General features: G+C 48.9%; 1 protein-coding gene and 1 pseudogene across 5 annotated transcripts in view; one reads left to right on the top strand and one right to left on the bottom strand.

Moving 5' to 3' along the window:
• The window catches only part of LOC126529757 (inactive histone-lysine N-methyltransferase 2E-like), a 392924-nt gene that overhangs the window by 67474 nt on the left and 303541 nt on the right, over positions 1–21909 (bottom strand). For all 5 annotated transcript variants that reach the window (XR_008612213.2, XM_055070020.2, XM_055070021.1 and 2 more), the window contains one exon: positions 12352–12527. Coding sequence is in view for 4 of the 5 variants with exons in the window: in XM_055070020.2 (XP_054925995.1) it covers positions 12352–12527 (176 nt within the window). In the remaining variant the exon portion in view is untranslated. The remainder of the gene's footprint in view (positions 1–12351; positions 12528–21909) is intronic.
• On the top strand, positions 17632–20401 carry LOC140213136 (uncharacterized; annotated as a pseudogene).

The following is a 21909-nucleotide window of genomic DNA, read 5'->3' on the forward strand; positions in this document are numbered from 1 at the left end:
TAGTGGCTCTCCTTTCTTTGCCTTGGCCACCAAAGAGCGAAGTGCAGCCCCCATTCGTTTTTTAACATGATTTATGCAGTCCTCTTTAGATAGCTGCACAAAACCATAAACTTCTTCATCACATAGAGTGCGAAACATGCGGCTGTCCCCGTCACAAACTATGTTTGTGTAACGTAGATCATTTCTGCTCAAGGAGCGCCTGAAGAGCTGTAGTGCAGCCTCAACCTCCATTCTTCCAGAATTCACATCAGTGTTTTTCTGGCACTGGTGTTGCTGCTTCCATTCAGCATAGTTGGGGTCACTTTCTGCTGGCTGTCGGCTGCACCCAAGGCAGAAGTTGGACAGAACTATGCAGTCCAACACAAGCCCTGTATGGAAATCAATTATACAGCCTACGCCGGTATGGGAGCTGTGGCCGCGTGTCAACCATGTGCCATCATACACTACTGTAATGTTCTTTGAAAATGTTGTCTCCATTTCAGTGTACACCTTTTTCACTGCCTCTACAGCATCTGTGAAGATGTTGTGTGCAGCTGCCGCTGCGGCAGGCTTGAAAGTCTTTTTGAGGTGCCCATCATATGTTTTGTGGTGTAACCCACGATGCGAGACATTCATGGTGGCCCAGAAGTCATTAAGAGCAGTTGGTCCTTTCCCAATGCTCTTTATTGCTTGCATAGCTCTGATGTTGACCTCGAAAGCTCTAGAGCCGCTCTTCCTTTGTGAGGACCACTCAGACTGTAGGGTACTACCACAGGAAATGCATGAAAGTACCATCTTCACAGCTAGTCCCAGTTCAGTCTCGCGGTGCACTGCTAGGCCGGGCTGCTGACAAGTTGGGCAAAGCGGGGAACCAATCAGCGAGTTCAAAGCAGCAACTTGAACAAGCATAAACTCCTCTTCTGGAGGTGCGGGAATGGCATTTTCCTGTGAGCCAGTCAGCCCGAACTTGCGCTCCGTTGCTGAAACCGCGCGAAGCGATTCGCGAACTCTCGACGCTTGCAGTTCTGCAGTTTCCGCGGACACAAATCGTGTTTCCAGGTGAGCTTGAATAGTGCGACGTTCACTGGGCGAACAGTCAACACTGCGATGAGCGGCAAGGTCGGCCGCCGGCGCATCCGCGGCAGCGAGCGTGCGCCCGCGTTGCAGCTCCGTCGAAGCGCCGGAACTCGTCGATGGCATGGGACTGCCTTCACTGGCGGTTGTTGGCTGCGGAGACATCTCGGCGTTGAACGACACACCGCGGAAGCGCGTCTCCGATGCTCTGCAGTCGGGCGGCGATGACCGCTGCAAGCTCACTCCGTAATCTGTGCTGGACGAACTTGCGACGGGACGCTCGCGTACGGCGAGACTCACTGGCATGTCGATCGTCACCGGTGAAGTAACACTGCGCCCGCGCTTCGACGGCAAAAGATCATGGTTCGTCTCACTATCGCTGGCTGGTGCTCGACTCGGCGCAAGATCCCGCAGCACGTTGGGCGAGAGATCGCACAGCACGTTGGGCGCGTACTCCGCCGATTCTGAACGGACGCTCGGCTCGGCCGAACCACCTGCTGACAATCGCCGCTTCTTCCTTGCTGTGCCGGGCTTGCGTTTCCGCTTCCCGTAGGCATGCTTCGTCCGGTACTTCTTTTCGAACGTGCGCGGATCCATTGCACGTGGCCGACGTCCTCGAAACACAAGAGAAGGAAAGTCCAGAAAGGCTTCCCAGCAGCGGACAAAAGCAGACGCTCCTTGCGCTCCTTGCCTCGGCCGCCATTATGGCGCGGCGTCGACCAATGAGGAGGCGCCTTACAACGAGCCGCGGCGCAGAGCCAATCAGGGCGCGGCAGCCATTGGCTGCTCCGTGCTGCCACTCTCCTGTTTTTCTTTTTTTGTGCGCTTGCTGGCTGGCAGGGAAGGAAGGGAAGGGCTGGGACAAAGAGTCAAAGAGTCGGGCTTTCCAACGATACCAAAATGGCGGCGCTCCGTGGCGGGAAAGCCGAGCAGTCGCGCGTTGAACTTCGCGGCTTTTTCGCGATTTCGGGCGGATTTGTGGACGCCGGCACCGACAAATATATTTATTTTAAGTGCTTAGAGTTTGTTTTTCGGTGAAATATTTCAGTACAAGATAGAAATGATGCTGTAGATTCTGAAAAGCGTACTTTTCAAAAATCGATTTTTTTCGCGAAAATCGCGATCTGATCCCCGCTTCCCCCCTTAACTGATGTACACTGCAGAACGATACAGAAGCAGTTGCTGTACGGGGTGAAGAAAATGTGCAAGGAAAACAATGCCACTGCGCACATTACATAACACATGCACACTCAGCATCATTCTGTACAGATAAGGGGTCGTATTTTTTCGACAGGGCTATGGATGCAGTGCTAATGCAAAAGGCGTTTTGTGCAGTAAGCCTCAAATACCGTAAAAACCGGAATATAGGTCGAACTTTTTTTCAAAAACCCATCGCGAAAAGTCGACCCTCGACTTATATACCGGACATTGGCGGAAAAACTACGGAAGTCTTGCAACAATGGGCGGATAAAGTAAACAGCCGCCTTCGCCATCGCCATCAGCAGCATGGCGGCGTGGCGACGCTGTGGCACCTGTGACACCGGCATTTTGCGTTTCCATTGTCGCGAAGTTATATTAATTAAAGGCTGCACTTTCATTTTGTTGCAAAATGAGCGGGAGCGGAAGCCGACGTCAATTCACCGTCGCCTTCAAGAAAAAGGCGATTGAGTACGCGGAAGCCCACGGCAACCTGGCGGCACAGCGCGAACTTGAAGTATCCGAAAAGAGCATTCGGTAGTGGCGGAGGCAAAAGCAACGTATTACAACTTTCAGCAACCAAAAGAAAACGTCATTTCGTGCCGGATCGCAGTGGACTGCAGAAGTGGAAGGCAAGGTTGCGGAGTCCGTCCGCGAGCTGCGTGTAAGATCGCTGCCTGTGACTGCCGAATGCATCCGTTTGAAAGCGGTAGAGATCGCATGCGCCTATGGACTGGGCAGCGAGAAGCACTCGTCATCCGACTCTGATCAAAGGCGTTGCTCTGATTCGGAGTAGCGCTTGCGCACTTCGTGCCCTTCTGTGTACTGTACACCCGACGAACTTTTAACAGTATCGCGCGACCATCGACCCGCGTGTTTGTCAGCACCTTATCATCACGGCACGGAGCGGCGAAATAGCGAAAGTAAGGGCATGTGTACACATGCGCGTATCTCGTTTGTTTCGCTGCTCAGCGCCATTAATAAGGTGTTGACAAGCACGCGTGTCGATGATCGCGCGAAACCGCTAAAAACTTGGCCGGGTGCACATGCGAGCAGCATTTAAATAAATACTGTCACCATTGTGCAACCCCCCGAGTCGCATTTGTTTCAAGGTAAGGGTGTCATGTCTTTCGGTACTTTTGCCATTGAAAAGGATATTTTTTTTTTTCATTTTGAGGATTCGTTAGTTGGGGGATCGACCTATATTCCGGTCCGACCTATAGTCCGGTTTTTACGGTAGTCCTCTTATCGTGGTCAGCTAGGAAATAGGAACGCAGGAAAGAAGAATGCAGTCCACCATGCTTGTCTGACAATGTGCAAAGCGTGTGGCATGCTTTTAGTGTAACTTTGCGAATTGAATATTTACTATTCGATTTCTCGAATATTCAATACAGTCTGCTTAGAGACCAGAACAGTGTTGCGTGTGCCACGGAGTCCCTCGCGCTCGATGCCGGCCAAGTGAGCTTTGCTTTTTCTGGACCACTGAGCACGCCACAGACAGGTCACCCTGACTGACACATGTGGGGATGCTTGACTCCCACACCTCCCCTGATGTTGTTTTTGCCACATGGCTCTCACGTCTCCTGTAATCCTTCTCTATGTAGCTATGCGCCAGCGGCGGTCGGTGTGGTTACAGCACATTATGAGAAATAGCACAAGTGTTGTGCTGCTAATGTGACCCAATGGTGGGGTTACTCAAGCGCGAAAGGGAGTAGAGTGTTCCTCTTTGGCTTGGGGTCGGCGAGCTGCGTGGGTGTTCTACTTGCTTGTCCACTGTGAGCGGTACCGTCCTGCTAAAGGCTTAGAAGCAAGACACTGGGATGGATGAACCTGATCGTTCTAGCACGACACCATTTGCATGACACAAACAAATAGGCGTTGGTGCCCAGCATGGGGGCAAACATATTTGCTCACTATCCGGTCACGCTGAGTCGGACTTTCTCGATTTGTCGTGCACCCATCGGCATGCTGTGAGGGTAGTAATTCAGCTAGCAGCCATTATGAGCATATTAAAAGTGCAATAAATGCCCTTTCGAATGTTTGCACTAGTGTGTTATCATTCCTTTGTCTCCAAGGCCCATTTGAGACCCCACAAACGTGAGTTTGTCAATGTGAGCGCTTCCTGAGGCCGGCTCGGTGCAGGGATTGCCCATGCAATGCCCAAACACAGCAATTCGCAGAACGGTAGTTTGTCGGCCAAGGCGCCTTTGTTGGTATAAGATTCGTCTAGGTCGACCAGACTGATCGAAATGTTATGCGACAGGGACAGAGGGAATGACAACATAAGCAATGCATATTTTGTAAAGTGCGAAGACCTGGCTAATTAGCCGCCTATAGGCAAGCAGTTCATGTTGGATCTCTGCATGCCTCCGCCAGTTTCCCGAGATCGTGAAAATTCAGAACTTACCAATTTGCTTCCCCAAGATCACGTCGTTTGAAAAAAGTAGGCTTATCTTTTGCTTACGAATGCTGCAAGTCGCTTGCGCTGCGGAATAGTATTTTGCAATGCTAAGCCTAAAGGCGCCTACACACTAGTGGAAAAATGCGCGCGGCGCACCATGGCAGCAGTAACATGACAGCATGAAAATCTTGCCTCTTCTCTTAAAGCTCTGCGTGTAGGTGTGACATGTTGCGTGCTTTTTTCTTTCGTCTGATGACGGGCTCGAGGATGGACTCGAGGAGTCGACACTCGATGCGCTTATTCGCGCAGTCCGAGGGGCCGATGTGCGAGGTGCCTAGACGTGGGCTCGAGGAGTCGACACTCGATGTGCTGAGTTGCGCAGTCTGAAGTGCCGACGCACGAAATGCCTAGACGCGGGCTCGAGGAGTCGATGCTCAATGTACCAGTCGGAGGTGCCGATGCACAAAATGCTTAGGCGAGGGCCCAAGATGTCCGCGCGCGATGTGCTTGATCAACGAGTCGGAGACTCCTATGCGCAAAATGCTTAGCTGCGGTACGAGGATTGCGTGTGTGATGTGCTTGGTCACAAATTCCGAAACACCGAGTGCTGAAAGGCCTAGCCGCCTGTCCGAGGATTCCGCACGCGAATCTTGGTAGCGAAGTCTGCGTCGCCGATGCTCGGAATGCTTAGCCGCGGGTCTGAGAAGTCCACAAACGCAGGGATTGGCCACGCTATTGCAATGTCCACGCAACGTCAGTTTTGACACGTCGAGATTACGGCGAGTGGAGACTTCCAGGCTCGCGAGGTGCAAAGAGCCGAGCAGACGATGCGAGCGTTGGACCAATGGCGAACCGCGCTGGAGTCACGTGGCGGGCGCGGCTAATCGCAGACTCTGGCACGACCTTCAATCATTTGCTTTTTTTGTGGGCTTGTTTCTGTACAGAGGAGATAGCTGAAATGGCAAATTTAAAGACGGAGAAATGCGCTTTCCAACGAGACCAAGATGGCGGCGCTCGGTTGCGTCGTTATCGAGATAGTGTGGCTTGAAAAACGCTGTTCTTTCTTGATTTCCGCAAAATTTTTCACCACCTTGGCTGATAAAAAAATTTTTTAGAGCACTCCTACATGGTTTCTAGGGATGATATTTCGGAATCAGATAGAAAAAGAGTTATAGAAACTGAAAATGTGATTTAAAAAAAAAAAATTATTTTTGGGCCATCTTTTTCGATGCGAAGCCTGCGTCCCCCCTTAGAGGGCCCCTCACCAGGCCCCATACCAAATTTTGGTTATATGATTGAAGTTATGTGTCTTCTAGGAAGCGTTCTGCCACAAGAATTTTCAAATCGGCTCATTAATAGCCGAGATAGAAATATTTCAGTGCTGCGAACCCATGATTTCAGCAGGTGGGCTCCAGTGCCAAGCATGACGCTCTCTCCACTCGCCCCGTCTAGCTTTCACAAGCGAAATTCCTTCCCTGCGTTCTCCCATACCAGACCTCGAGGATCGCGTAACACATACGTCACAGACCCCGCCTTCAATATTTCTTTAAATTATGGGGTTTTACGTGCCAAAACCACTTTCTGGTTACGAGGTGCGCCGTAGTGGAGGACTCCGAAAATTTTGACCAGCTGGGGTTCTTTAACCCTTTGAAGGTTTTTGCCGTACATGTACGGCGGCGGTTTTCTGTCCCGCAAGGTCTTTGCCGTACGGGTACGGTTCCGACCATCCGTTTAAAATTTCGTGCCATAATGACGATGCGTGCTCACCGGAAGGTGCTGCCACCTCTTAGCACTTACAAGATGCGTTTGAAATTGGTGCTACCTTCTTGGGGAGATAAACAGAGCTGATTGCTTGCTTCAGCGCATCGCTCACACTGCGGCAACGCCCCTTTGGCGGTTTCGGTTTCGCCGCGTGATCGCAACGGAGGCGCGCGAAAGGTCATTTTTTTCTTTGTCGGCACTCTCTTGCAGGGCGGTGGAAGTTGATTTCTATCTTGATTGGCGCTGCTCTTAGCTTGCTTATCAGCGGCGTTCGCGAGGTATTCTTGCTCTCAGTGGCAACGCGCTTTCGCGGTTTCGGTTCCGCCGCGTGATCGCAACGGAGGCGCGCGAAACGTGGTTTTTCTCTTTGTCGGCACGCTCTCACAGGGGCGGCGGAAGTTGATTTCTATCTTGATTGGCACTGTTCTTAGCTTGTTTATCACCACTTGCTTATCAGCGCCATTCGCGAGAGGTTGCCTCAGACCTCTGCCCAAGGCAGCCGCACACAGATATGTCATGTGTGCGCGAACACATGACAAGACACGCTCCAAGAGAACAGACACGCATTTTAGGTGTGCAGACTGCGATAAGGCGCTTAGCGTAGACCTGTGTTTAAAGGAGTACCACGCACGGAAATACTATTGAACATTTTGCAGTTCTGAGTGATGCCGACACCAAAATACTGTTCCTAATTATTTTTTACCATTTATTCCCGACTTTATACATTTTGCACATTCAGGATCCGCAATAAAATAATTTGACCACCTGGGAAAGTTTTTTTCAAAATAATTCGACCCTCAAAGGGTTAATGTGCACCTAAATCTAAGTACACGTGTGCTTTCACATTTCGCCCCCATCGAAATGCGGCCGCCGTGGCCGGGATGCGATCCCGCGACCTCGTGCTCAGCAGCCCAACACCATTCAATATTTCTTCCTCCTCGCATTTTTTTTCCCAGCGCTACACATTTCTGTTGACGGTGTTGCGTGCTAGCTGCTGTTTCGTTCGTGCAGTGCACGATTTTGTGTGCCGTGCACAAGGAAATAAGACTATCAGTATAATCAGTGCACTCAGCATCCGGCAGAAAACCTCAAGCAGTTCATTCAAGTCACTGCCGAATACTATGACCGTATAGTGGAGCCTGCTCCAGATGCTGAAAAAGTGGAACGCGTGCGGAGACAAATGCACCTGACATTCAGTGCTACAAGAACAGTGAGGCAAAATAAGCGGACCGCAGAGCATGATCCCGTGGTGAAACACGGTAGAATCTGGCACAGCTATGGTACATGCGCACATGACTGCACAACCGTGGGAACAGGCAGACGAAATGGATGAAGTGAAGCGGAGGGGCCCTCGCGAAAACGAACCCACGAGGGACTGAATCATCCACGGGACCTCCCGCGGGGACAATCTTGAGGCAGCCTGCCCTATCGCATCAGCACTGCCGTCGTGGTCGTCACTGTCGCTATCCAATGCAAGCACGTAAGCGAAGATCACCTAATCGGTTAGAAGCACTTCGCTTCTAAATGTACAGCAGTGCGCTTTCTTTTCACCGGCAACGTCGTGCATTGCCGATGATTTGGGCGGATCAGCCATATTTTGTTTTGGCGGTGAGATGAACGAAGCTGATATTGTCACTTAGTAGTGACGGTGAAGAAGGCAGCAAAACTGTGAATATAGAAACTAGCGTTTTATTGGGCGAACTTGTGCCCTAAAAAGCAGGCTACACTCAAAAGAACAACGATAGCGGCGAACACACTCGGTGATCGGCGAAAATCTGATCAGCGGGTCAAGCACGTTGGCTTTTATACAGCAGTCGTCGAATGTTGCAGACTAATCGCTGGGACCGGCGTGTCTTCCACAAAGTTCTACACCATTCGCGTCAGGCGATGAAATCAGATAACACAAGGTTCGGCGACAACAGACAGCGGATAGAAGCATCGATAACATTCCAGAAACTTCCGATACATGCAGGCGCGCCCCACGCTGTGCAATAACATTTGTTGGGCGGTGAAACGTGGTCGCCCGATAAAAATAGGGAAGTGCACGTGTCAATATACTACGTAGCCAAGAACGACTTCGACACAACAAATAAAGACAAGCTCGAGGGCTTAATCCGTTAGCAGAATTGCGCAGCATGAGGGCCACAGAATAAAGAACCAATTGCGAGTGCCAGCAATCTGGGAGCTGCACTGGCAGCATTGTCAGTACAGTTGGCGCAGTATATTCCCGTTTCGGTGCAGAGCTATGGGCGCAGCTCATTTGTGTTCAGAGGGGCAGAAGGGCGACGGGAGAGAAGCACACGGCGGCAGTTGGGGTGGTGGGCGATCGTGCAGCAGCTTGCATTTTAGTTTTTCTTTTCAAGGATTTCGCATTCCATTACCTTTCGGCACGGACACCCAGCAGCTTCATCGTTATAACCGATAATGCGGCATTGGGACCTTGTAGTAAGTGGGTTACTTCCCTATAGAAAACATACAAAAGTTGACGGTGAGGCAGGTTTTCATTGTTATAACGGATATATTGTTAAAACCATTATCGGTATAAGTGGGTGCAACTGTTATGCTTTTACTGTTCTTGATGGAAAAAAAAAATAGTAAAAGACACGGGCCACTATCTTGTATACGTTTGAAAAGCCAACGTTCGGTTTTGTCTCTCGCGATTGCCCTAGGCCATGCCGATATCACGGCCTAGGCCGATCTAGGCCAATCGCGTGAGGTGAAACCGAACATCAGCTTTTTGGATGCATACAATTTAGTGGCCCTGCTGTATAATATAATAATGTGTCAATTAGAAGGTAGTGCAATGTTTGTCATGATGCATTAACTCGTCATCGGCAGTTAAGGGTTTAAAGAACCTCAGCTGTTCAAATAATCTGGAATCCCCCCCTAAGGCGTGCCTCATAATCATATTTTGGTTTTGGCATGTGAAACACCAAATTTGGCATTTTTGAAGTGGCCCTGGCAACACTGTAAAAAATATTTGCACCCTCTGGGGCTCATCTTGTCTCCCCAAACAATAATTGTGATTGCACCAGTACTTCCTGGTCATAAATGGCATGCATGTTATCAGCATGACCTAGCATTCTTGACCAGAAAGCGAACAGTTTTCAAGAAATGTTAAAAAGATCATTGCTCTGAAAAAGATATGCCCCAAAGGGTGCACATCTTTTCTATGCCAAACAATGTGCAACTGTATATTATTCGAGGCTTCCTGTTGATCCGACAAGATCCGTGAGCAAGCTCCACGCCACGCTGGTACGAGGCATACCAAACTGCAGCACAGACAGATAGCAGGACATTGCAACATCCACTGGTGAGAAATGCAACAAAAGAGTGAAAACCGCAAATGGCACTGGCTACGTTCTCGTTATGGCCACCCCAATTGACTTTCAAGGTGATGCTGACGGTTGAAGTTATGTAGATTTACTTTTACGACTGAGCCAGCAGTAATGGAAGGAAGCTTTCGTTACTATGTCTCCTGACCCTACTACACTCGAACCTCGTTATAACAAAATGGGATATATCTAAATAATGGATATAACAAAGTAAATGAAATTCTCCCTGAAATCTCCATAGAGATCCATGTATTTAAAACCTCATTTAACGAAGTGAAATTGTCTGGCCAATGGATGTAATGAACTAGATCCGTCTTTGACACCAAAAAATACCTGACTGTTGCACACGGAGTACATCGCTTTCCATGAGATTCGGCACTCATTTGACGCAGCAGTACAAAACTCCCATGCCCGAGCGTCAAATATGTCGTTGAGCAACAATGGTATTTTTCACGGTCACGTGTAGCTGCACACCTACGCATAAGCGTCAGCTCACTATCGCACTTTTCCACTGACAAAGATTAGTGCATTCATTCCTGTGCAGCGCGCCGCAAAGGCATGTGCAGCTGGGCGTGGCCCCCGAGGTCTCCCGGGCGCAATTACGAGGATCACGCGCAAGCCTGTGCGAGTTTTGCCATGCGGCACAGCTATGCGTAGCAGTGCGAAACATTAGTGCATTCACTTGTATATTTCTCTATGACGCGCCGCGCAGGCAGCTGCAGCTGGCCTCAAAAAGTACCCCGGTGCAACCTTGGGGGGTCACGCCCAGGCCATGCCGTCAGTTCTCCCCCTCAGCCTGCGGCCCGCCGCTGGCTGGCAGCTGGGCCTCTGCGATCGCATTGGCATCAGTGCCACCTTGGAGAACGTGAGCCAGTTAGGGTCAAGCAGGCGGGGCTCATATGCGCTCCCCTCTTCGATCGCACAGGGGAGCGCCGCATTGCGTGCCACGTGCTGCTCGACACCGATGAGCCAAGTGGAAAACGACCCTCACATGAGACAGAAGGAAGGTGCATTGGGTGTTGAGAAGTTGTGTAGCACGCCGAAGGTTACTTTGTTGATTTGTTCCAATTTCATCGCACGAGGGGCCGTGTAGCTAGCGGCTCCATGGGCCGCAGGGCCGTTTCTTTATTTACATGTTTAAGATTGTGCAACCCATTGAACATCATCATCATCATCATCATCATCATCAGCCTGGTTACGCCCACTGCAGGGCAAAGGCCTCTCCCATACATCTCCAACAACCCCGGTCATGTACTAATTGTGACCATGTCATCCTTGCAAACTTCTTAATCTCATCCGCCCATCTAACTTTCTGCCGCCCCCTGCTACGCTTCTCTTCCCTTGGAATCCAGTCTGTAACCCTTAATGACCAACGGTTATCTTCCCTCATAATTACATGTCCTGCCCATGCCCATTTCTTTTTCTTGATTTCAACAAAGATGTCATTAACTCGCGTTTGTTCCCTCACCCAATCTGCTCTTTCCTTATCCCTTAATGTTACACCCATCATTCCTCTTTCCATAGCTCGTTGCGTCGTCCTCAATTTGAGTAGAACCCTTTTCGTAAGCGTCCAGGTTTCTGCCCCGTAGGTGAGTACTGGTAAGACACAGCTATTATACACTTTTCTCTTGAGGGATAATGGCAACCTGCTGTTCATGATCTGAGAATGCCTGCCAAACGCACCCCAGCCCATTCTTATCCTTCTGATTATTTCAGTCTCATGATCCGGATCCGCGGTCACTACCTGCCTTAAGTAGATGTATTCCCTTACCACTTCCAGTGCCTCGCTACCTATTGTAAATTGCTGTTCTCTTCCGAGACTGTTGAACATTACTTTAGTTTTCTGCAGATTAATTTTTAGACCCACTCTTCCGCTTTGCCTCTCCAGGTCAGTGAGCATGGATTGCTGTTGGTCCCTTGAGTTACTAAGCAAGGCAATATCATCAGCGAATCGCAAGGTACTAAGGTATTCTCCATTAACTTTTATCCCCAATTCTTCCCAATCCAGGTCTCTGAATGCCTCCTGTAAACACGCTGTGAATAGCATTGGAGAGATCATATCTCCCTGCCTGACGCCTTTCTTTATTGGGATTTCGTTGCTTTCTTTACGGAGGACTACGGTGGCAGTAGAGCCGCTATAGATATCTTTCAGTATTTTTACATACGGCTCGTCTACGCCCTGATTCCGTAATGCCTCCATGACTGCTGAGGTTTCGACAGAATCAAACGCTTTCTCGTAATCAATGAAAGCTATATATAAGGGTTGGTTATATTCCGCACATTTCTCTATCACCTGATTGATAGTGTGAATATGGTCTATTGTTGAGCAGCCTTTACGGAATCCTGCCTGGTCCTTTGCTTGACAGAAGTCTAAGGTATTCTTGATTCTATTTGCAATTACCTTAGTAAATAGTTTGTAGGCAACTGACAATAAGCTGATCGGTCTATAATTTTTCAAGTCTTTGGCGTCCCCTTTTTTTGGACATACATTGCAGTAAATGGCTACAATGAATATAACAAAGTAATTTTGGCTCCCCCTCCAACTTCATTATAACGAGGTTCGAGTGTGCTTGAAAAGGCCAGCCGGTGCACGCTGTGGCTCACCTGACCGTGCTGCGAACGCGGCTGGTGCTCCTCGTCTGGATAGCGGTGCAGCAGCAGCGGCGTCTGAAAGGAAAGCAGGGTGGCAGCTGCCTCCCCCGTGGCTGGAGACAGCCCGCCCACTGAATCCAGGGAGCCACGCATCAGCCGCCGCTTCTTCAGGGGTGTCACCAGGTCGGCTGCACCACAAACCGCAACAATCTCATTGTTCTGCCCCAATAAGCATTTTCTGTTCAATTGCTGTGCATTGCATGCTCTCATAGCAACGCAAAGGCCGACAATTGAGACATGTCAGAAATAGGAGACCAAGAGGACTTAAGACGTGAAAGCTGCAAATATCCTGCATCCAATGGGGCTACCAACTTGTGAGAAGGTTCACAATAAAGGTGCAGTTTATGCCGTGCACTGAAGCTGGTTGTGCAGGGTGAACTAAATTGAGAGCTTCATGGATAACCAAGATTGGAGGCATCATCTTGAGGTGCATCATTCCAACAAGCTGCAGGCATAAAGCTTCAGTGGTAATTTTTTTAACGACAATGGCCATGAACTGGATGAACAAGATGCCACTTGTTGTCCAGTATTCCTTAATGGGCAACACAGTTCAATCTGTGTGTAGTGACCAAAACAGATTCATAGATGCATTTATAGGATTCGGTCACGTGTCGCGAGAAGGCCCCTTTGTTCCAAGTGGGTGCAACCAGATGTCATCATCATCATCATAATTTCGTCGCACCACCTAGTCTTCTGCCATCCTCTACTGCGCTTCCCTTCTCCTGGTACCCATTCTGTCACCCTAATGGTCCAACGGTTATTTAATTTGCACATTACATGACCTGACCAGTGCCATCTTTTTCTCTTAATGTCTATTAGAATGTCGTCTATACCCTGTTTGCTCCCTGATCCAAACCACTCTCTTTCTGTCTCTTATGTCTCTTATGCTTAGCATTCTTTGTTTCATCGCTCTTTGCGTGGTCCTTAACTTGTTCTCAAGCTTCTTTGTCAGTCTCCAAGTCTTTGTCCCATATGTCAGTACCGGTGAAATGCATTGATTGTATAATTTCCTTTTCAATGATAATGGTAAGCTCCCAGTCAGTAGCTCACGATGCCTGCCGTATGCGATCCAACCCATTTTTATTCTTCTGTGAATTTCCTTCTCATGGTCAGGGTTCCCTGTGATTAGTTGACCTAGGTAAACGTACTCTTTCACAGACTCTAGAGGCTGATATGTGATCCTGAACTCTTGTTCCTTTGCCCGGTTATTTATCATTATCTTTGTCTTCTGCATATTAATCTTCAATCCCACTCTTTCACTCTCCCTGTTAAGGTCCTCAATCATCTGTTGTAACTCGCCCACAGTGTTGCTGAATAGAACAATGTCATCGGCAAACTGAAGGTTGCAGAGGTATTCGCCGTCGATCCTTACTCCTAAACCTTCCCAGTTTAACAGCTTGAATACTTCTTCCAAGCACGCAGTGAATGGCATTGGAAAGATTGTGTCACGATCCACCCCGGGTCGTGAACAAGGGAGGGCTTCTGGCACCCTCCGATAGACGGACGCCCCGCAGCGTGGTGGTGCTGAATGATTACTGACCGGCGAGCCGCCGTGCTCGTCGGTGTTTTTTGTGGCTCGGCGACCAATGTTGCCTGCCGACCTTTAGCAGGCCGCCGAGCTTGGCGGGCGAACCAAGATTATGTCCGAGGGGGCGTCACATACTTGCTACAGATTGTATCTCCTTGTCTGACCCCTTTCTTCATAGGTATCTTCCTACTTTTCTTGTGTAGAATAAAGGTGGCTGTTCAATCTCTGTAGATATTTTCCAAGGTATTGACGTAAGCGGTCTGTACTCCTTGATTACGCGATGCCTCCATGACTGCTGGTATCTCTACTGAATAAAACACTTTCTCGTAATCAATGAAAGCCATATAGAGAAGCTTATTGTACACTGCGGATTTCTTGATAACCTGATTAATGAGATGGAAGTGATCCATTGCAGAATATCCTTTCCTGTGGTGATGGCTACATATTCTGCACAGACACTAAAGCCCTGGCTGCTAATGCCTGACAAAGGCAGTAGGTGCACAGCCAGCAGAGGGTTACCACTGAGAACACCTTTGGGCTACTCAATAAAGCAGCGTTTCAGAAGGCCTTATTATGTGAACTCTAGGACCATCTGTAAAGCTTGTGTTGTCGTGATGGGTGCTTCATAATATGTGCAATACAGAGAGAAGACATCCCCCCTCATGACAACGTTGTGAATGACGACCGGTTAATACGTTTCCTGAAAGTGAACTTTTTTTTTGGCAACGGCTTTTAGTAGATTGCCAAACTGTGATTGCATGGAACATTTTTTGGCGGCTAGCTCCCATGCAAACAAGAAAAGGTGTGACCATGAGAGGTGGGCATGACTGCGAGCCATAGGAGCCTGCCGTGGTAGTGTTTGTCCTATCCCGCAACCTCGTGTTTAGCAACCCAACATTATAGCCACTAAGCAACCACAGCAGGTGTTCTCGTTAGCCAGTGTAAAGCTTACGAAGAAAGCATTAGATCCTTCTGACTTTCCTTACACTGTCACATTTCTCGTTTATGCCTCTTTCACAAGATATACTTCACCAATGAAACTTTAAAGCAATCACTTTTCATCCCGCATGGACCACCGGTTCAAAGTTGACGTACCAACTGCAGGACTAACTTTATTTTGATTTGTTTGTTCTGAAGACTAGTGCCGACTGGAACCACCTTCCGTCGTGTCCATCGTAGTGCCTTCAAACCTGCTGCACGTGATTACCTTCATTAATCTGCCTTCTGCACATGTCTATTACCCACTCCCCTCTGTAGCACCGAACGGCCCCGAGAGTAAATAAATGACATGTACACAGAACACGTCCCAGGCATGTGTGTCTCTTTTTGTGGTTGTGTCCTTGCGCTAAATCCCGTCATTAGGTATGCACCAACTAGTCCAGCAATTACCTACTGTAGGTAATTGCTGGGCTAGAACATGATTGCTAGAACACGGTCATGAATGAGGCAGCAATTCTAGCAACCGACTTATTTCGTAAGAGCAGATGAGATCTAACCAAGGGAAGTCTAACCATGCACAGACAACTTTGTGCAGAACATGAAAAAAGGACAAAACAAAAAAGGCGGAAAATAAAAGTATGACTGACTGAACAATACACGTAGAGCTCGCCAGTGTGCAACTGCCAAGTGCACGAGGGCAAATGAGGCAGCCAACCATCATAGTTTCCGACAAAGTTGCTTAGGCTTCTCCGATGCATAATTTCAGAGCAAAATCTTCAAAGCATGTCAAAGAACAAGTGTTGTGCGGAGGGGTGCTCAAATACTTGCAAAAGCTTGCTGGCGACACGGTTCTAATCATTTGCCACAAAGCCGCACGAGCCAGAGCAAGAGCAGCAATGGATCGCTGCCATTTGGTGGAATATTTCTCGTTCTTACGCTTTCTTTTGCCACCTCGATGTTTGCTGCACTCAATGATGCTTACAAGGCTGAGTAATGAATTTGAGCAGGGCCTACCTGAATGAAGGGAAAACCGCAGTTGTGAACTTCAGTCATCCTTGCTGCAAAATATGATTGTGTGCATCTTGAGTGCACTTTTGAAAGCACCCACTAGGTGGCCATCAGTGGTGCCTCTATGGCAGTGCAAAACACATATACAGTAGAACCTCTTTGATACGATCTTGTTACGCACGATTACAATGAAGGCGCCAAATAAAACAACGGCCGAAGGAAGGAGACATGAGACAACCACGTAGGCGCACTAACAACTGAGCATTTTATTTCTTGACAGGTATTTATTCCTGTGTCAAGAAATAAAACTCTCAGTTGTTAGTGCGCCTACGTGGTTGTCTCGTGTCTGTTTCCTTCGTCCGTTGTTTTATTTGGCGCCTTCGTTGTAATCGTGCGTAACAAACTTGCCAACCAGCACGTGCTCAGTGTTGTTACGTACGATTTCCTGGCACCAATGTTTGTGGTCGAGAATGAAAAAAAATGCCCAAACTGAGTTACGCTTATATTTTACCGGTTAATGCTGACACATGTACTTGTTTATCTTTATCGGGTTGACCGCGTTTCACCACCTAACACATGTTATCGCTCAGTGCAGGACGTGCCTGCTGTTGTGTGTGAGGGAATGACAGTGTGCGAAGCCAGTGTTGTAGATAAAGGGAGCAGTGCGGTGAAGACAACTTAACATCGAGAGCGAATGGGTGAGCGCAACAAGCCGACGACAAAGAAGCGACGCGCGTGATATGTAAGTGTTGCCAGAACAAAATACTATGAAGAAAGGAACCATTAAGGGCCGTATATGATGGGTGACGTAGAAGTAAATTAAGGAAGAAGAGGAGATGAGGGAGAGACCCTGGAACGGCGTGGTGGTGTTGGGACGCAAGTGAGCGCCGAAGAAGTCAGCGTCCGCTGGGAGCGGAAGTAAGCCATCGAGCCATGGGCCTGAGCTCCCAGATTCCTACCGGCAGAACCTGGACTGCCTAGCCTCCAGAGCTAGGACAAGGTCCCACCCAGCACATGACTGGAGTGAGCTGTCGGGCCAGGGTCTCAAGCTTCCAGATTCCCACAGGCAGAACCTGCACTGTCTAACCTCCTGAGCCAGTACAAGGCCCCATTGCGAGACAACCTGGAGTTTGCTCAAGGAGCGAACGGTGCCTTCCGTCGACAACGGCTCGGCGCTCTTCACCCAAGCTACCAAGAGGGGATGCGGCTTTCGCATCGCGGAAAATGATGGAAAAACCAATTTTTCAAAAATCCTTTTCAGTTTTTATAACCTTTTCTCTCCCTGATTCCAAAATATCTTCCCTGAAAACCGCTTAGAAGTGCTTTAAAAAAATTGTCGTATCAGCCACGGTGACGAGAAGTTTTGCGGAAATCGCAAAAAGACGGTGTTTTTCAAGCCACGACCTCTCCGTAACGTCGCAACTGAGCGCCGCCATCTTGATCGCAACAGAAAGAGCATTTCTTCAACTTTAAATCTGCCGCCTTCCCGGCCTCCTCTGAGCGAAAACAAACGCAGAAAAAGCAAGTTTCGAGGTCTCGCGGAGGTTCCCGATTGCGGCGCGCGCCACGTGACAGCGGTGCGCGGCCCCATTGGTCTCCGAAGCGGTTGCCCCTAGCAACGGTGGGCGAAGTGCTGTGCGTCATCTGCTCTTCCCGCAGCTATGTTCTCCATCGCCCGTATCACGAGCCTCTCCATAGTTTCGGTAGCGGCTTCGAAGCTCCGTGGCGTAGTTTCGCGTTGGATCTCGGCTGTGATCATGGATCGGCGACGGCGCAAGAAGAAATACAAAACGCATCAATTTGGCAGCCGTAAGCGCAAGTCCCCGATGCCCAAAAGTAAAGCGTCGTCAACAGCTTCCAGTGCTGATTCTGCTGATGCTCAGTGCGGCGCGGACATCGTGGACACACAGCAGCAGTTCCGTCAATGTATGGATGCCTCGGACCCGCAACCAAGCACCTCGCACGCCGACGACTCGGACCCGCAACCAAGCGCCTCGCGCGCGGACGTCTCGGACCTGCGACCAAGCACCTCGGGCACCGACGTCTCGGACCCGCGATCAAGCACTTCAGGCGCTGACGACTCGGACCCGCAACCAAGCACTTCACGCCCCGATGACTCGGACCCGCGACCAAGCACTTCAGGTGCCGACGACTCGGACCCGCGACCAAGCACCTCAGGCGCCGACGTCTCGGACCCGCGACCAAGCACTTCAGGCGCCAACGTCTCGGACCCGCGACCAAGCACCTCGCGCGTGGATGAAACGCAGTCGAGATTCGGCAGTACAATTCAGGTTCACTTGGAACCGCACTACATATCGATAGAAGCTTCTCGTGGGCGAGCCGAGACAATGCAAGCATCACTCAGTTCTGTTTTGGTGACCGAGAGAAAAATGAAGCTCACAGGTGGGAGTGGAAGTTGTGCCGATGTGGAGCTGGCCAATGAGTTTTTGGTTGTGCAGGTCACAGCATTGAATGCTTTGTACAAGAATGCCTTGTGCCAAGAATGCTCTCAGCCGGGACTGACTGTTCATTTGGGAACAAGGCATGGATTGGCTGCACAAATGCTACTGACCTGCAATGCCTGCGGCATTGCTGCAAGTGAATGGTCATCGCCGTGAGTAGAGGGTGGTAAGGCTTTTGACGTGAATATGCGTGCAATGCAAGCAATTAAAACCACCGGCAGGGGGGCAACTGCACTGACTGACTTTTGGTCAGTAATGAACGTTTCACACAGAGGCTTGCACCATAAGACATTCCAAAGACATCTGAAATCAAAATTCAGGCCTGCTGGTGAGATGGCTGCGGCAAGTCTCTTTTCTGATGCTGTGGCAGCTGTGCGGAAAGTTTACAGCGGGATGGACCTGGCATTCACAAAAAATGTGACGGTAGTCTACGACGGGACTTGGATGACACGTGGTCATGCATCCCATATTGGTGTGGGCACAATAACTGAATTTTACACTGGTCTGGTGCTTGACTGCATTGTGCTCTCGAACAGATGCCATGGATGCACGCTTGGGCCGAAAGAAAACGAAGGCTACAGTGAATGGAAAGAGAATCACGTGTGCCAAAAGAACACCGATGCAAACTCAAGCCGAATGGAGGTCGAGGAAGCGTCGATCTTGTTCAGAAGGTCACTGGAAAGGAATGACCTCTGCTACACATTTATTGTTTGTGATGGGGATAGCCGTACTTTCCAGGCCCTTTGTGAAGACAAGGCTTATGGCTTCATTACATTAAACAAAGAGGACTGTATCAATCATGTGAAAAAGAGGATGAGTACAGCCCTGCGAACACTTGTCTCAAAAAGCAGAAGTAAACCAATTCGAGGGAAGGGTGGCCTGACCCAAGACCTAATCAAAAAGCTCACCAATTATTATGGCATGGCCATACGTGACAATATTGAAGTAGATGATATGCAAAGGGCCATAATGGCAACCTTCTATCATATCACTTCAACAGAAAAAGACCCTCATCATGAGCTCTGCCCTCCAGTAGCCCTGAGCTGGTGCAGACACCAGGCTGCAGAAGCTGAAGGTAAAGCTCCGCCAGAACATAAGTACAAATTGGCAACACAGGTTTCAGCTGCATTACTGCCTGTGTATCAATGCATCTCGAATCCTCAGCTACTCAGCCGTTGCCAAGGCAAGAAGACTCAGAATGCAGCCGAGAGTCTCCACTCTGTCATTTGGTCAATTCTACCAAAAGAGCAAAATGCTTCATTGATCGCAGCGGAGACAGCTGTCAGTGAGGCAGTCTGCAAGTACAATGCCAGAACGCTTCGTGCATACAGACAGTTTTGTGCCTCACTTGGCTTGAAGCCAGTAAAGCATTCCCTTCAAAGAGCTGCAGAAAAGGATGCCCTACGAAAAAAAAAAAGGCATTTAAAAAACACCAGATGATAGGCCACATGCCCAAGAAGCCCCGCTGTGCTAAGGACACCAAGGAATACAATCCTGGTGCATTTTAGAAGAGTGGAGGCAAGGCAAAACTTTGAAGGCCTTTTTCTCAAAACTGTGTTTTTGCCTTTCTGCTCAGTTTGAGGAGCTGATTGCTTTGTTACCGTTTGGCCTATTCTGACTCTGTTTTGTTTTTTTTTGTCTTGTTCCTTGGGCTACAGTGCAGGTCGTGACATTCTTGCTTTTAGGCCTGGACGTATTATAAATTTATGATGTGGCTATTCGTTCACCCCGAAAGTGTGCTTGATACGAAGGTAACATAAAAAATGACACTCCAAAATATTTGTGTTGAAAAAAAATAAAAATAAAAACGAGAATGTCACAACCTTCAGCGTGCATTTAGCTATGCAGTCAGTACTTAACAAGCCTTCTATCACATTTTTTAAGTTCCCCAGGCTCTTCACAATGTTCAAGGTTGAAACATTCTGCTGAATCAAATTTAATAAAATGTTCTCAAGGTATAACTCTGAAACTTTTATGGAAGCATCAGGGAGACATTCTAAACATTTGTGCCAATTTTCATCAAAATCCATGAAGAAATAAGGAAGTTGATTTTCAAAGGGGGGAAGCGCACCAGGCCTCTGGTCTGGTGCGCTTCCCCCCCCCCCCCTTCATTTTCTTTTTAGAGGTAATTCTTTGCTGCTGCTGCTCTATAAAGAGCATGGTGCCTAAGTTTCAAACCAAGTGATGTGCAGAACTCTGTGTGGGCATGAATATAGTTCCAGTGTACATTCAGGCAGCCTGTACCCACAGGCTGCCTGATTAATAGCAATCTCCAGTACAATCAGTGAGGCTTTTCTTTTGGTAGAATTGACTATGTTTCTGAATGAAGGCTCCGAGTGTCAGCAGCCTCTCATGTCATCTTTACTTGACAATGGCTGTAGAACTCAAGATCAGAAAGCCAGCGATAGATTTGCAGCTGCTAGGTGCTTTCCAGAATTGTACTTTTGTATGATGTCTCAATGACTTCTGCAGCCAGGTGTCTATGCCAGCCCAAGGGGCCTAGTGAACAGAGCTCATGATGAGGTTCTCTTTATGAAGGAGTAGTATGATAGATATTGTTACGAGCTATCGTGACAATATGATAATAGAGGGAACGCGAAATATCCTTAACTGCGGGTCCGAGGTGCTGATGTGCGAAATGCCTAGCCGCAGATACAAGGAGCCGACGTGCGAAGTACCTAGCAGCGCAGACCGAGGTGCCGATGCGCGAAATGCTTAGGCGAGGGTCCGAGAAGCTTGCACGTGATGTGCTTGATCACCGAGTCGGATACTTCCTAGGTGCGAATTGCTTAGCCGCGCGTCCGAAGACTCCGTGCGCGATGTGATTCGTCAAGAATTCCGAAACACTGAGTGCTGAAAGGCTTAGCCACATGTCCGAAGATTCCGTGCGTGAATCTTGGTCGCGAAATCCGCGTCGCCGATGCTTGGAATGCTTAGCCGCGAGTCTGAAACGTCCACAAGCATAGGGATCGGCCACGATAGTGCGATGTATGTCCGCGTAGCGCCGGCTTTGACACTTCGAGATTATGGCAAGTGGAGAGGTCCAGACTCGCGAGGTGCAAAGAGCCGAGCAGACGACGTGAACGCCGGACCAATGGCAAACCGCGCTAGAGTCACATGGCGGGCGCGGCCAATTGCAGACACCGGCACGACCTTCAATCATTTGCTTTTTGTGCGCTTGTTTCTGTATAGAGGAGATAGCTGAAACAGCAAATTTGAAGACGGAGAAAAGCGCTTTCCAACGAGACCAAGATGGCGGCGTTCGGTCGCGCCATTCCGGAGATATTGTGGCTTGAAAAACGCTGTTCTTTCTTGATTTCCGCGAGATTTTTTCGCCACCTTGGCTGATAAAAAGAATTTTTTAAAGCACTTCTAAGTGGTTTACAGTGATGATATTTGGGTATCAGAAAGAAAAAAGGTTATTGAAACTGAAAATGTGATTTTCAAAAAATTTATTTTTTGTCAATTTTTCACGATGCGAAAGCCGCGTCCCCCCTTAAAGAACTTCATAACAGGGATGAATCATTACGAAAGTGTGAACTAAAGGTAGGAGAACTGGCGCGAAGGAAAAGG

Source organism: Dermacentor andersoni, chromosome 9, assembly GCF_023375885.2.
Source record: "Dermacentor andersoni chromosome 9, qqDerAnde1_hic_scaffold, whole genome shotgun sequence".
Classification (NCBI taxonomy): Eukaryota; Metazoa; Arthropoda; class Arachnida; order Ixodida; family Ixodidae; genus Dermacentor; species Dermacentor andersoni.